Here is a 15441-nt window from a genome sequence, read left to right as displayed (position 1 = left end):
TGCATTATCTACCCGGAACAGTTCAAGAATTTCTCATTAATTACGCAAAAACCCGTAACTGGAGCACATCAAATGAACGGTCAGTACCGCGTAAGTGAAATAATTGGCTAGAAACACAAGATAACGTTCAAGGATGTAGATATGTGTTTATCGCATGTGCATTCACAACAAATAATTAGGTGTGTTATAGTGTTGGAAATTTGAAAGCGCGGTGCGGTCGATTTATTCCGTGTAACGCGATACTTTGCGACAAAACTGCGGATCATTTCAAAATTCCCACCCTCACCGCCAGCCGCGTTGTGTGGGTTGTCCACCCTGGAATCTGACAGTTGTTTATCAATTAAGCAAAATGTCAGGGGTTTATTTATAAGGTTCAAAAAGTTTTATCATATTAGTGTAAGGATTAAACAATGTTCCATTTAACTAAATTAGTGTACGTTTTAATTGACAGTTAAGTTCGGTGTTCATCGAATCGATTTTTTGTTTATCACACTTAATTATTTATAAAGATGTCTGGAGTGTTTGGTTATAGTCGTGAAGCTGTTAGAGTTAAAGTTAAGGTAAGTGGTGAATAAATAATACCCGTATAGTCGATCAATAACGCCATTAACGTTTTATTACAGAAATGTGAAGGGTCACAGCCACCTGAACTGAGAAAGTTCAGTGTTGATCCACAGATTACTTCCTTCGAGGTGTTGCAGAGCATTCTGGCCAAGGCTTTTGACTTGAAGGGCGAATTCACCGTTTATTATAAAGTCAGTGATGGCAGCGGTGAGACATACATGCCTTTATTGTCAGACTGGGATTTGGACGCAGCATTCCTCAAGTAAGTTCAAATTGGACACCAGTAAAATTAGCAGTTGCAAATTAGGTGGTTTTTTACATATAATTTGGTTTATTTGGTGATAATGTCCCTAATAATCATGTTACAGTTGTGATATCTTATCTGGCTCCCTTTATACATGCAAGTTTAGTACTTAATAAATTAACTGTATTTTTAAAATTTGGGGTGAACGACATTTATCATCAAAATTATAATACGCCCTACTATTGAAAGAGGAAATTACGAATTAAAAACCAAAATTATTTATCACAGTTATTAAATTATTAACACATTTTATCTGAATTTCTATTTTAGTTCACCAATTGTTTACCAAAACGTAAATATTTTTGATAATTTTTATTGTTTATATTACTTGTAGATGTTTACAAAAAACTTTGTGTATTGTGTAAGCATTTCTAGAAAAAGTACGTTTTATTTCATTGATTTAAACTTTTCAAATTATTACTTTACATTCAAATTTTTTCATTATCTTCATCAGACAGTTCTTATTGTTGTCTCTTTGTCATGCACTGCATAAATCGTCCCATATTAATGCAATTATTCTTGCTTTCCTTCACCTTTTGTCTTGAGTTGCATTTGCAAACTGATAACGACCGAGTCATCAACCTCGGCCGTTCTTATTTAACGCCGCAATTAATTGTTTCGCACTCACAGATCGCATAACATGTCGGTGGTGAACAATTCGGAGCCGTGCCTTTGCCTGAGGGTCGACTTGAAGCCCTTCGAGGAGTACTCCGACGAATGGCACGTCAGGCAAAACGTTCCGCAGATCAGAAGCAACCAGGAAGTGAAATCGTCGCCTCGCCTGCAAGGAATCTTCAACCAAGTAAACGTAACACTAACGTAACCGACTGTTTCATAATCACGTCCATTCCAGGTGGGCAAAACGCTGAACATGGTGCAACGTGCGCTTAACATCGGCGAAGACGGGGCCAACGCCTTCATTCAACCACCCAGACCGCCACTTTCCGACGCGGAGTTCCGCAAATTCCTAGACCCGGTGGGTCAAATCGGTCACGCCAAGGAGTTGCGTTCGGTGATTTATTTCGGCGGTATAGAACCCAGTTTGAGGAAGGTGGTGTGGAAGCACCTGCTCAACGTTTATCCAGACGGTATGACGGGCAGGGAGAGGATGGACTACATCAAGAAAAAGGCAGCCGAGTACGTTAATCTGAGGGAGAGCTGGAAGACTGCAATTGCTCAGGGACCAGTCGTTGGAGAGTTGGCATACACCACTGGCATGGTCAGGAAGGATGTGCTACGCACCGACAGACATCATCCGTATTATGCGGGTAGCGATGATAATCAACATATTGCTTCTCTTTTCAATATTCTCACAACGTAATTTAACTGCTGCCGTTTGTGTTGACACAATTATAACACTGATGTTTTAGCTATGCTTTGAACCACCCTAAGGTAAGCTACTGTCAAGGCATGAGCGACCTGGCTTCCCCCCTTCTTGTCACAATGGACGACGAGGCTCACGCCTACATCTGCTTCTGCGCACTGATGGAACGCCTTTCTACGAACTTCATGATAGATGGTATCGCGATGACGCAGAAATTTACCCACTTAGCTGAAGGTCTCATGTATTACGACCCGGAGTTCTATAACTACTTAAAAATCCACCAAGTATATCAAATTAATATTAATTTGTACGAATAATGTGTAATAAATAACTTTGATTTCAGGCTGACGACTTGCTGTTTTGCTATCGATGGTTGTTGCTCGAAATGAAACGCGAATTTGCCTTCGAGGACTCGTTGCGTATGTTGGAGGTGTTGTGGAGTTCCTTACCGGCAGATCCGCCCGAGAAAGAGCTGAAGTTGTACGATACCCAGTTCCAACCGCCTCAAAAAGCCACCCCACCAATTAGCCCTCTAGTAAAGACGCCGCGTGAGAACCCTTACACAAAGGTGTGCGCCCTGCGTAGACAGAGCTCGTCTATTTCCCTAATCAATTACTCCGGCAAAAAAGTCAGTACGGTCAAACGCCAGAACCATAGCTTAGATGAGACAATAGGTAGATGTAAGAACAATATACTAGACATAAAAATGAAACACCAAAGTTTAGACGATGCGACTTTGGTGAATAAAAGTAGAAGTAGCGAGACGTCGCCCAAATCCCCTTCTAAATCCCCCGTGAAATCGCCTCAAAAAATAATTAAAGATGATTCTTTTGTCAAGTCCAGGGAATCGAGGGACCTGTCTCCGAAGTCGCTCAAGAACGAACTGCGGCCTAGGTCCGTGTCGCCCCTGGAACAAAAATCGGATTCGGTCCTACTCAACAACAGGATAAACTCGAATCAAGTAATAAATAAACCGAAATCCGCCAGTTTGTCTTCCAGTATGACAAATCTCATCAAAAACAACAAAAAGGCCGGTCACTTTAAAGATTTGAAAGACAAAATTGCCGCTGCCAAGCTGTTCTCTTCATTGGATAGGTTGGACTCCGCTCAATCGATAAAGGAAGAAAAACCTAAAGGAAAAATGGTGAAAAACTTAAATGAATTCTTGAACTTTGCTAGTGTAAATAAAAATAAAATATCAGACAGGCTGTCATCTTTGAGCAGTATAGACAGTACAAATGATAAACCAAAAATTTTGCTCACCAAATCTAGTTTCGACGACTCGGAGAGTTCCAGTTTTGACCGTAATTCGTCTAGTGTAGACAGGCAAAGACATTATTCCTCGACGTCCAATAGTTGTGACGATACTTTCGATGAGTGCAGTCCGGATGATTCGCAAGAATATTTCCCACTCACAACTTCGGTAACCAGGGAATTAAGACTAGAATTAGAGAATTTGGACCGAAAAGTTTTCGGGGACAAGTTCATAGAACGACTCTCCGAATCGCCTTCTAGTGAATGCAACAGCGAAATAGTAAAAACCGACAAAGAAACTGTATCCAAAGTAGTGGAACTGACCAACCAGAATTTGCGGGAGAAGACCGCCATAGAAGAAATTTGTGAAAAAAGGAAAAGCAAAAGCGACGACATCTTTGTCTGGGAAAACCCACTGCACCAACCAAGCCCCAATGTGGCGAAAACCATTCCAAATTACATGCCCACGCCCGATGAACAGATCGACTTAGAGTTCGACGACGACACTCCGACAATCGTTAATGAAACGTCAGCAACGAAAACGGTCACTCCCATTAAAATAATCAACATAACTCAACCGACCAAACAGACCGTGGACGAACCAACAATCACGCAGAACACGGAAACCGTCGACGAAACGGACAACTGTCCAAGCAGCATAAAATTAGACAATATCAATGGTGCCACAAATATGACGAATTCCTGCGAAGAAGTGACGGAAGCAATCAAATCGTCCAATTTGTTGCCACCACCCAACGAATTCGGCGGCGGAAATCCCTTCTTGATGTTCTTGTGCATAACCGTTTTGCTGCAGCATCGCGAGCACATCATCACGACGGGCATGGACTACAATGAAATGGCTATGCATTTTGATAAAATGGTCAGGAAACATAACGTAATACGGGTCCTAAATCAGGCGCGGAAGATGTACGCCCGGTACATCAAACAGCACACAATTGCTCTTCAAAAAATCGACTTGAAACACGAGGACTGTTAATATTCTTATTGTTTTATTCTGAACACTTACTTACTGTGATATTTTAGTTTTATTTATATTACCTATTATTAGTATTATTACTGTTATTTTTGGTTTATTTATTTAATAAATTGTGCCTATTATTATAAATGTTATTTTTATTTCTTTATCCTAAATTCTTCAAAAATTCATAAAAATGGAGAATGAGTTTTCGGCTCTCTCTTCAAAACCATTTTTACGCCTTTAACAAAAATCGAAGTGTTTATTCCAATATGACAAATATTATCAGCAACAACAAAAAGCGGGTCATTTTAAGAATTAGAAAGTCAAAATTCCCACTGATTCTTCATTAGATAGGTTGGATTCCACTCAATTAATGAAGAAAGAAAAAATGGTAAAATATCTTATGTGTAATAATTCGTGCAACATATTTCGAAATTAGTCGTTACATGTCATATTAGAGACTTAAAAAAAGTTTCAAAATGTTGAACAGGATGATCTTTATCATCCACTATATAAAATATTTCTCTATATGACTTACTTATTTTTATTACTGTCATTTTGTTACTACTACTTTGGTTAAACTTATTGCCACAAACTTTGTAGGTCAATTCGGCCTGGTATTGGACATGTAATTTTGAGGCACCGTCAAACCTTCGTTCATTTGGGTGTTGTCCAAATTGGGTATATCTATGCAGACCAAATTAGGCTTTGAAGCAAAACAAGAGCTGGCTTCAGAGAGTTATGTCAATTTAGTTAAATCTTAATTAAATAAAATACATTTTTAAGTTCCTAATATGTAATGGTTCTAATGAAACAACAACATACTAAAGATTTTTTATTAAAATAATACATAGTTTTCATAATATAATATATGTACTCTTACTTAATTTGAACACAAGTCTTAATACAAATGAACTTATAAAAAATATACAAGTCATTATATAAATATTGCTTTAATATTGGCCAATCAATATTAGTGAGTCTTTGGGAAATTCAGTTTTATGTGCTATTGGCAAGGAACTTGAGATTCTGCCAGTCATCCTCAAAATCCTTTGAATTGATTTGCAAGTATTTTTTGACGATAACTTGCAGTGCGCAACGGGCCCGTTTTTCGTCCTCTAACTGCTTAGAAACGTTCTCTAATTTCACATCTAAAGACTGCAGCTTATCAAGTACCTGCGTTATATCTGTGGAACTCTTGTAGGTGTCAAGTTTTTTTCCGTTTGTTAGATTCACTGAAAAATTCAAGTCAAAGTAATAAACAATAACTAGCAATTGGATTTTCTAAGGATGATGCTTTATTTACTAAATGAGTATGTAAAATATAAAAAGATCCAACAACACACAATACAGAACACTCAATAAAAGGTAATTAAAAAATATAATAAATCACAGATGCTATTTGGTATATTTTTTAATATTGCACATTTGTTAAATTTAGATTGATTATATAAAAGGAAAAGGAAATAATATGGCAATGAGTTCAAATAAAATTTACATGCAATCTAAATTTAACTCTTGACAGTTAATGTGTTTAATATTGTTAAGGGGCGTGACCAAAAAGGAGATAATAAAACATTTTAATCTCGTCAACTTAAGAAAATTCGACAGTGATTGTTTTGGTGCACGCCCCTTAAGTAAGTCAAAATGAGATTAAGGCGCTGGCGGGCATTCATCAGCAGGTGAGCACACACTAGTTTATTCTAAGTGCTGGGTTTTGCGCAGCTGTCGAACGACGAACGAGCCGCAGCACCAGGTGGAGGCGCGTGGCACGTGCGGACGGTAGTGACGTGGATGCAGCGGCTGCGGCTGACCACCGGCCACCGCCATCGACGACGACGACCGGCTCAGGTCCGAGCTCGAACGGTGCGAACGTGCTAATCTGTCATGCATTCGTACGTTACCGCCAGTTAGTAGGTCCACTGCGCGTCGCGCAAATCACGCAGCACAGAGCGAGCGATAGATAGACAGACACCGCCGCCGAAAGACAGACAGAGAGACAGATGGAACAAAGTACACAGTTTCAGGTCACGTTGCAGAAATGTAATAATAAAGAGTTGTGTCGGTAATACTGGCTGCGACTTGCAACATACTCTTGTGTAATCGCACCAGTACAACCAACAACCAGTAATAGAAACTGGGACGGTTCTCTTAAGACACCCACCTGAATTGACAGTGTGCCTGGGCTTGGCCAGCGCATAGTACGTCTCGATGACGTCGAAGATCAGGCCGTCTTCGGCGGTGTCGGATGGTTTGCCGCCGTAGCGCACGTACGGCTCCAGATGGACGCCCGTCGTCGACAGTCCCAGGGTGGGTCGGAGCGGTGGTGACGGACGAAGGGACGCCGCCGACCAGCCTTTCGGGGTGGTGACGCCGTGCGGCGGCGGCACCGGCGACGGACTAACAACGGCCGCCGTCGGTCGGGCCGGCGCCCCCACCATCGGGACGCCCGTCACCGTCGCGCCTGGTGCCGCTTGTTGTGGAGACATCTACGAATAGAAGACACGTTTAAATTTCAATGTTACAAGTCACACAAATATGTTAACAACGATATGATAAACAGTGACTCAAATACAGGGGTGGTCAGAGAAATAGCACACATTAGTACTTAATATTAATTAGTGAATACACACCTCCAGTTAAATGCAGTCAAAAATATTTTAGTTTTTTTCAAATAATTGCAATATTATTATTCTAAAAACTAATATTTATTCTATGTTATATTGAAATATAATTACTGTATAAATTATTAATTAAATCCTTTTATAAAATAGCCTAGAAAAAGTTTAATTTTAAATTTTATACTGTTTCTCTGGCCATAACTATATAAATGTAAATCATAGTGACATATTAAAAACATATAATAAACGGAGGTGCAGTATGACCCACTTAAAGTAGGACACCTCAATAAAATTTGTATTTATGGGAGACTGGGTTTATTATGATTTCTGTTATACACATTCATACAAAATTTAATATTTGTTGTTTAAATTCTCCAATTTAAAAAAGACTCAGACTATATATTGAAAATAAACTTCAAAAAGTTGATCCTTTTTATAGTGGGATATACTGAATAACAAATATAGTATATATAAATTAAATTATTTTTTATTTAAATGTTGTAAATCAAACATTAAAAAAAACAAATAATAAACGGAGATAGAGTAACACCTACTTAAAGTGGGATACCCCAATAAAATTTTTATTTATGAGAGACCAAGTTTATTATGATTACTTTGATATACATTCATAAAAAAATTAATATTTGTTGTTTAAGATCTAAAATTTGAACTATGAATATAAATTTCATAAGGGTGTTCCAATTTAATGTGGGCCACACTGAATAACAAATAGTGCATTCTAAATAATTTCGGCGATTCCCATTATTTAATTTACTTACAAAGCAACTGCACAACTGCATAAGTTACACAAAACTCACATCTTCCAATAGAATTTTGCTAGGCAAAAAGTTACCTCTTTTACATCCTACATTCAACTAAACTGATGTGGATAAGACTATTAGTACCAGTAAATTAAACAATAAGTTGATAAAGTTAGGATATTATATTACATAACTAAACAGATAAGAGTAATAATATTTACATTCTTATTTAATTAGATATTTTTTCGCATAATCATAGAAAAATTAGGTTACTGAGGTCAACATAAAATCGGTCACTTGTCTATTCGGTTTATCTTTGCAATTATCATATATGAATAAATCTGCGATAAGTCGTATTAGCACAAGTAGTTAGTAGTAAAACACCTCTCTCACGTATTAATGTTTACAGGCAAGGGCTGTAGCAATAAAAACAAAGCCAAACATATGTATTATGTAATGTGATTTAGTCAGTGACTGTAAGGCTAACACAAGTGATGAAAACTCAACCAAAAAACATGCCCTTGCCTGTAGTGGGTGACCGCGTGCCCTCGTAAATGCCCCTCAACACGCTGCTGGGAATTTTGGCTTTCAGCCACCAATGGGCGTATAGTCCCGACCGGTATACCGGGGTCTCCTCCTCCACCGCCACCAGTTCGTCGACATCCTGCGAAACCGCCGCGGAACCGTCCGCCGGCTTGGCCTCCCACTCCTCAATGCACTTGGGATTAGGGCGGGGATCGAGCTTGATTTCAGTGGAATGGATGCGGGGTTGTATGTCAATACTGGAGGTGACGGACGTGCGCAGGCTCTCGTGAGATCCGGTCAGAATGTTTTCGGACGTGTACGGCTGGCAGGAGGTGCGGGGCGTCGAGCCGAACGGCGACGTGCACGGACACTGCGACTCGAAGTCCCTGGCTTCGATCTCGCTCAACGAGATCACGTTCCTGCTGCTGTCGCCGCCGAATTGGGTTAGATCGTTGTACTTTTGGAACAAGTGGGACATGTCCATGCTGCAGCGTTCCTGCATCGAGGACAGTTCGGCGGCGTTGGCCAAGTCGGGGGAGTTTAGGGTGCAACTGCCCGCCATACCGGAGTCGGAGGAACGGGGACTATGACATGCTTCCATGCAACACCTGCAATACGATTGCCTGGCCGTCGGGTCGGACATTTTAAGGAATTGAGAGCTCACGCAACGTCTTATATCACTTTTTTTATTGTTACTGTTGTCTTTACTGAGATCTTCTGGGTTAATTTGGATACTCGAACGCCGCTTGGGCTTGTCCGAATTAATACTGTGCTTGCGGAATCCTACGTTTTTTAAATCTAAACTTATTGTCTGGGATGTTCCGTCCTTTTTCGCATTGGAAAACATCTTCGGTGGTTTTATAACAGTGGTGGATGACACTTCAGTCACATCACTATCCTGGGAGTCGGATTTCAAGAAGTCATGACCGTCAAAATTGTACAGCAATTCAGCAACCATGTTGTCCGGCAGAGGAACTGTATTTACGGGCAGTTCTAAGCTGCTAGAATGTGTTGTAGTACTGCTGGACTCTCTGTGCTCGCTCAATTCTGGCTTTGTCTGACATGAGATGTTGTTATCACTGTTAGACCAAGAAGGTATATAAATTGTTGTCAAACTACTTTGGTTAAACTTATTGCCCACAAACTTGGTAGGGCAACTCTGCCTGGTACTGGGCACGTAATTTTGAGGCACCGTCAAACTTTCGTTCATTTGAGTGTTGTCATCCAAATTCGGTATATCTATGCAGGCCAAATTAGGCTTGGAAGCAAAACAAGAGCTGGCCTCAGATGTTTCCGAGTTTTGCTTCACCAACTGCACCGTAGCAGTTGACGTCATTACAACACTCTTCTTTTTAGGCTCATCTTCCAGCACAACCAAAACACCACTAGTATTGGCAACTGGTTCACCATAATCTATGAAGCTTTCGTACCTCAAGTTCTCCTCCCTTTCTGAACCGGTTTGTGGGTTATAATAACGAATGTAACCGAAAGGATTGCTGGAACTTCCCGAACTACCGGAATCTGAGTCATCCATTGCGTTCTGACGCTTAATGTTGCCGTCGTCGCTGTCGTCCGAATCACTGTCTGACTCACTATCACAATTAATTATGCTATCTCTACAATGCGAATCCCTAGTCATTATCACAATTTCACTCTTATGGTGCCTAATTTTAACCAGATTCAAGTTCATCTTATTCAGATACTCGCTGTACAATAATTGTCGCAACAGTTTGTCGGTTATAGCTTTATCCTTCACCTTTTTGTGCAGATATTTGGTGAGACCTGCGTAGGGTGCAGCTGGTGGATAATGTTCCGGAGGATATGTCGGCTTGTAGTTTAACTCAGTTTTGTAACTAACTACGGACGAACGATTCGAATACCCTCGCAGGTTTAGCTGTCGATTAGAAACAAGCAATCATGTACGAATGTATGACAATTAATCATCCACACAAGCTCTGGTGTTAATGAAATCTCGGCAAACGTGTTAAAAATAGAAATAATAGGCGATACAAACGTAAATTGTGACTAGTCGCAATAAAACTTGGCAAAATAATACGAGCGTTAAATATGAATGAGACTCGGGTACATTTCTGTAATTGGGAACTTTCGTTTACCTTAATATTTTCTATTAATAATAAAACAACTTGTTGGTTATGACAGGAGCCTCAAACACTGTTCACTTCACTCTCAAAAGTAATACTTATGATGGCTTAGACTGACAACTCGGTTGTAATGGGGTGAAAGCTCATAATCAATTGGACATTATAATGACATTAGAAAAGGTGACTCAGCTAATCCATCATGAGTCGTAGATTTGTCCTTACACACCAAATACTTACATGGGGATTGGGTGGTTGAGGAACATATTGCACTTGTGTCGGGGAAGCCTTTTGGTTTAAACTTGCGGTTGAACTACGTGGCTGGTTCTTCTTGAACAGTTCCACCCAACGGTCAGCCTCTTCTTTACTCTGACACACGGCAACTTTCTTGTCGATCATGGGACCGCTTATTTCAAAGGCATTTTTATATTGGGCCGTGTCCTCCAATCGTGTTACAGTCAAGGGAGGCAACGACAATTTTCCCTATGTCAAAAAATTCGTTTAAAACATTAATAACGTTAAATTTTAAAGGCGTACCTCGTATATAAATCCGCTGAGCCTGTGACTAACGGAAAGTATGAGCAAAGTCGTGGGAAACAGTACGAAGTATCTGTCGTGGTGTTGGGGACCGACAGCCACTGATCCCATATAAATGATATCACCTAGAGTTGTCAAAGCTTGGCCTTCCCAACCTCTAATTTGACCAGTCAATACTTGTAGTTCTAGTTCTTTCTGGCGTCTTATAGCCGAGCATTTTGTCTAAAAATATGAGATTAATTTGTTAAAACAGTTTAGATTTTATAAATCTTACAGTACTTGTTGATGACATGACAACTTAAGTAAGTGTCAATGTCATCAATGATTTAATTCAGTTGTATCACAGAATTTTAGTAACATCAAAATGAGTCTAAAAGCTAGAGAATTCTTCCTAAACAAAATGCGACATCAAGTACTAATGGCCCGCTTCCGCAGCCGCAACAAAATTTTGTACCAAAGGCGTAATTTAATACCCGGCTATACATCGAAATACGACGAAATGAAGATGTTTGTGGATGAAACACCAATGGAGAGTGGGGATGCCGATAGTCACCTCAGAGAAGAACACTTTTGCGAATTATGTGGTAAATACACTTTTGAAAAAAAACTATGTCATGATTGTCAATTTACTGTACTTGGTGGATTTATGTGAATAAATGTGAACATCATAAATTAATTGTTTTAATTCTTACCGCTATTTCGTTGTAAACGGCGACCGATCTCTGTGTGTCTCCTCGATCTGGATGAGACTCTTCGACGTGCCTCTCCAGCTCCTGTAACATACCAGAGTACTTTTCCAGTCTTCTAAACGGTTTGCTCAACATTGTGGTCAAAACCAACACTCCGGGACTGGCCGCCCCTTTCGACTCCATGTACTTAGCCAATTCATCCCTACATGTAACAAACAGTTTATATTAGTAAATAAGACAACTTTTTTACAAAGAGTTAGACCCTTACCTCAATCCTTAAACGTTAATACTATTAAAACATTTATGGTAATTAAATTTTGTGACTGTAACGGACGCTACTTACTTGAACTTGTCCAAAATTAATACCGCCCTAGGATGAAGTGAGCAATAAGTCTGATGTATCTTCTTAATTTTGGGGGCCCAGTTGAGGAACAGCTTACCAACCCTCTGTTCGTTAGAGGGCTTGCTAGATTCCACTTCTATAAGTCCTAGGAGGGTTTGGTGGGCGTCGAGGACCTCCTCAATGTTACCAGTTAACTGCTTATATTCGTCTGATGTTAATCTAAATAAACGTATTATTAATTAATATTTTATTCACCATTTCACAACTAAATATACATGAAATATAATTGCATCAATGATTTATATTTTAAGATTTCTAAAAATACTTAAAAATGTAAAAAATGTTTTGCCAAAACCAGCTGAAACCGGAACCCAAATAGACGTGTATAAATGAAAACAAAATTACATTGTGCTCTTTTCAAGTGGTTGTAGAAAATTGGTGACCAATCCTTCCAGTTCTGTGACGTGTGCCTTTTCTGAATCGATGAGATCATTCAATACAACACCCTTGTATTGGCTTTGTTGTGCAATTTGCGGCTTGGGTACATCTGCAATTCATCAGTTAGTTCAAATTTGTATATCATTCCAAGAGTTTTACCTGTGCACTCTTTCACGTAGTTACTGGGGAACCAGCCCGTTTTTTCGTCCAAGGTACCTTCCCACCATCCCCCATCCTCTTGTTGGGTGACGGTGATGATGTCACCCTTTTTAAAGCACAACTGAAAAGCATCAACACGTTTTATGTTTCTGATGATGTTTGTGTTAAGTAATAAAAGCAATAAACGTTTTCAAACAAAAGTAACAAACCATCCAAATCATTCAGCGAAGCAATAAAATCGATCTCAGTTAAAATTAGACTTGCCACCAACAAATTCATTTCTGAAAAAATTGTCGGTTCAATCTCAACAATGTTTTCACAAATCGTTGTGATTCATTTAACTTAACGTGCCAATTTACGAGTACATGTCTGGTGTATTGCATTCAACTTCTGAATGGGCCACCAAAGAAAAGTTTATTTTTATATTTAATATTCGAGAACGTTTATAAATATGTTCGGATTGCAATAAAAATATGTTTCCCGTTTTAAATTCAGCATTAATAAAACGAAAATTTTTGGAACTTACACTGATGTAATTTTCCACATATTTTTATGAGCAATCAGTTAAAACCGCGTTGTTTGATTTGTTTGAAAGGTGCGCTCACGTTTCGACTGAAATTTCGAAATTTTAACCGGCCAATTTATTTATAGTGTGTTTATACTAAGCTGATTTCTGCGATTATACGAAGGACGTATCGTATTTTTAAGTTGAAACATCCAGTTTATGTCACACAAGGAACACAACAGGATGTTTATATTTACATATTTACAGTATTCCATGGAATTAAATACATAGAAAACAAGTGCTCACACATACTCAGGGCTATAATGTTACAAAGTATAGAAATATAAAAATAACAAATTATAATTTTAATAATTTCCCACTAAAAACAAAGGAAATGATAAATAATATTATTCAGTAGTTTTTAGAATATAGTATAAAACAACATTAGTAAATTATTTTAATAACTTGTATTAAGTAGAATAGTTATGATTATAATTATTAATTATATATTCGTTTAATAACACTAGGATCATTAAACTTCATGACGAACATATGATGAACAAAAAATTGTGTTTATTTTGGTCCACAATGAAATGTATTGAACTGATCTGAGTTTCTTACACCGTTGTTACTTTTGCGTATTTATTTAAAAAAAAAAGTATGATATTCATTCATTTGAAAAAAATATATATCATTTAACTCAAATATATTTTAAAAATACAAAAATAGTTGTGTAATCATATTTATGTGTAGATAGATATGCTATATCTTATCTTAAAGTATACATGAAACAATTACATGTATATATTTATCCTTTTTAAAGAAAATAAGGAACAAGTCAATGAAAAACAAGGTGTTTTTAAAATAGATGGTCAAGGAAGGACATGTTTAATAATTAAAGAAAAACTAAATAATTTTTTTTTCTGTAAATACAATTTCCCTAATTTAATTTAAATTTAACTATAAAGCTTTGTACAATTTGAAAAAAAAAATGTACTCTTTATTAACATTGATTTTCACATCACATCTCATGTTTTTGAGATTTCAGTTTTAAGGCTTGAAGAAAGTAAAAGTAAGTTCCATAAATTATAAAATCAAGTAGATACATGCAAGGAAGAACTTCGTATGGGATATATTTTATTGTAACAGTATTGGTTATTTTACCAATAATAAATAAAAAAAATCATTAAAGTGTATTTTATTATCAGCAGAATTTATTTTATTTTATTAAAATATTGATTTTCAGCATATGTATTAATTTTAGAACAAAATTGTAGGATAATACACACTTAATTTAAACATGATTGGACCAAAGCTAACAGCAATATGAGAAAAAACAATGCTAGAAATTTAAATTTGAGGGGTTATATTTTTTTTCAGGAGAAGCTTTAGAAAAAAAACTTATTTAGATTTTCTTCATTATTTTTACCTACTTCCAAAATTTAGTCCACCTATTTTAGGGATACCCTTGTATAACTTAATAATAAGTTTCTTATAAATCCTGCATATTTTACATTGTATAATTTTTCAAAGCACGAGAAGCAGATCTAAAACACTTACCTCATCATTATTGTTCCCCTTAAATGAGAAGATTGCTTCAACAATTAGAGGTTCACTAGCCATTCTCGTTCCATTAATAACTGCACAAACAGAACAAACAATTTTATACACACACTACTTGTGAACTGATAAACAATCATACAGAAAAATTTAATGCACTCAAACCACCGACTGTGCGATTAAGAAACGTTCTACTCTTCTGGCAATAATTTTGGCCATGATTTGAGTGAATAATAATTTTTGACTACTGTCACATTCTTGGCATATACCTACTTCACTCGGGATAATTTTGGAACTAGGCCAAAAATATATACACGCATTAAAGTTTAGTAGAATTCATACTGTTGGGGGGACGGGTTCATTCCACACAACGAATTTGTGCCTTGTTATTAATTGATTTGGGGAATTTCAAGGTGCAGTTCCAATTATGACTTACCACCCACTACGAATTCGTTCACCGTGAATCACACTAATTTTTTCACTTATTAATGCTAGTAAAAGTGTAGTTATTTTGTTTAAGTGGGACGTAATAAAATCTTGAAGTAAACAATTAACTATTAATTATTTAGTTTTTACATGCATTAAATAACATTATAAATGTAGCTCAATTTTTTATAAAATTTTACTCAAGCTTACATATAATAAACATACCTAATACTTAAAATTAAACACTATTTTCCTTTTGATAACAACATTTACTTATCTCATAAAAAACAAATAATTAATTGTCAAACTCATGTCAATATACCACACTCAGTCGGTTGCAAAAAAGAGTCCTT

General features: G+C 37.5%; 2 protein-coding genes across 3 annotated transcripts in view; one reads left to right on the top strand and one right to left on the bottom strand.

The window, feature by feature from the left end:
* Positions 1-4572, top strand: part of LOC109605404 (uncharacterized) — a 136163-nt gene extending 131591 nt beyond the window's left edge. Inside the window, exons 2-7 of one of the 2 annotated variants that reach the window (XM_049966833.1) lie at positions 532-560; positions 624-826; positions 1499-1670; positions 1722-2185; positions 2239-2476; positions 2536-4572. In XM_049966833.1, coding sequence (XP_049822790.1) covers positions 783-826; positions 1499-1670; positions 1722-2185; positions 2239-2476; positions 2536-4443 — 2826 coding nt within the window. In that variant the 5' untranslated portion in view covers positions 532-560; positions 624-782 and the 3' untranslated portion in view covers positions 4444-4572. Of the gene's footprint in view, positions 1-205; positions 561-623; positions 827-1498; positions 1671-1721; positions 2186-2238; positions 2477-2535 lie in introns of those variants that run through there. The other variant, XM_049966831.1, reaches the window with a different exon arrangement.
* Positions 4573-6676: 2104 nt separating this feature from the next.
* Positions 6677-15399, bottom strand: LOC109605463 (uncharacterized). The gene is made up of 10 exons (XM_049965875.1): positions 15314-15399; positions 14663-14742; positions 12598-12718; positions 12406-12547; positions 12001-12219; positions 11661-11859; positions 10969-11190; positions 10672-10914; positions 8333-10226; positions 6677-6914 (listed from the first exon to the last, which is right to left on the bottom strand). Exons 2-10 carry the CDS (start codon positions 14723-14725, stop codon positions 6826-6828), a joined length of 3192 nt encoding a protein of 1063 aa, XP_049821832.1. The 5' UTR covers positions 14726-14742; positions 15314-15399; the 3' UTR covers positions 6677-6825.
* Between the last annotated feature and the right edge of the window lie 42 nt (positions 15400-15441).

The sequence above is a fragment of the Aethina tumida genome, chromosome 4 (assembly GCF_024364675.1).
Source record: "Aethina tumida isolate Nest 87 chromosome 4, icAetTumi1.1, whole genome shotgun sequence".
In the NCBI taxonomy this organism is placed as follows: domain Eukaryota; kingdom Metazoa; phylum Arthropoda; class Insecta; order Coleoptera; family Nitidulidae; genus Aethina; species Aethina tumida.
This window is presented reverse-complemented; position numbering and strand designations above follow the sequence as displayed.

What these genes read in the sequence shown, in the direction of transcription:
- LOC109605463 (XM_049965875.1), bottom strand. Translation starts at nt 14,725, where the DNA reads ATGGCTAGTGAACCTCTAATTGTTGAAGCAATCTTCTCATTTAAGGGG. An exon ending in AGGGGAACAATAATGATGAG is followed by an intron (nt 12,719 to 14,662) that starts GTAAGTGTTTTA and finishes GATGCTTTTCAG; the next exon opens with TTGTGCTTTAAAAAGGGTGA. An exon ending in TTAATTTTGGACAAGTTCAA is followed by an intron (nt 11,860 to 12,000) that starts GTAAGTAGCGTC and finishes TGTTACATGTAG; the next exon opens with GGATGAATTGGCTAAGTACA.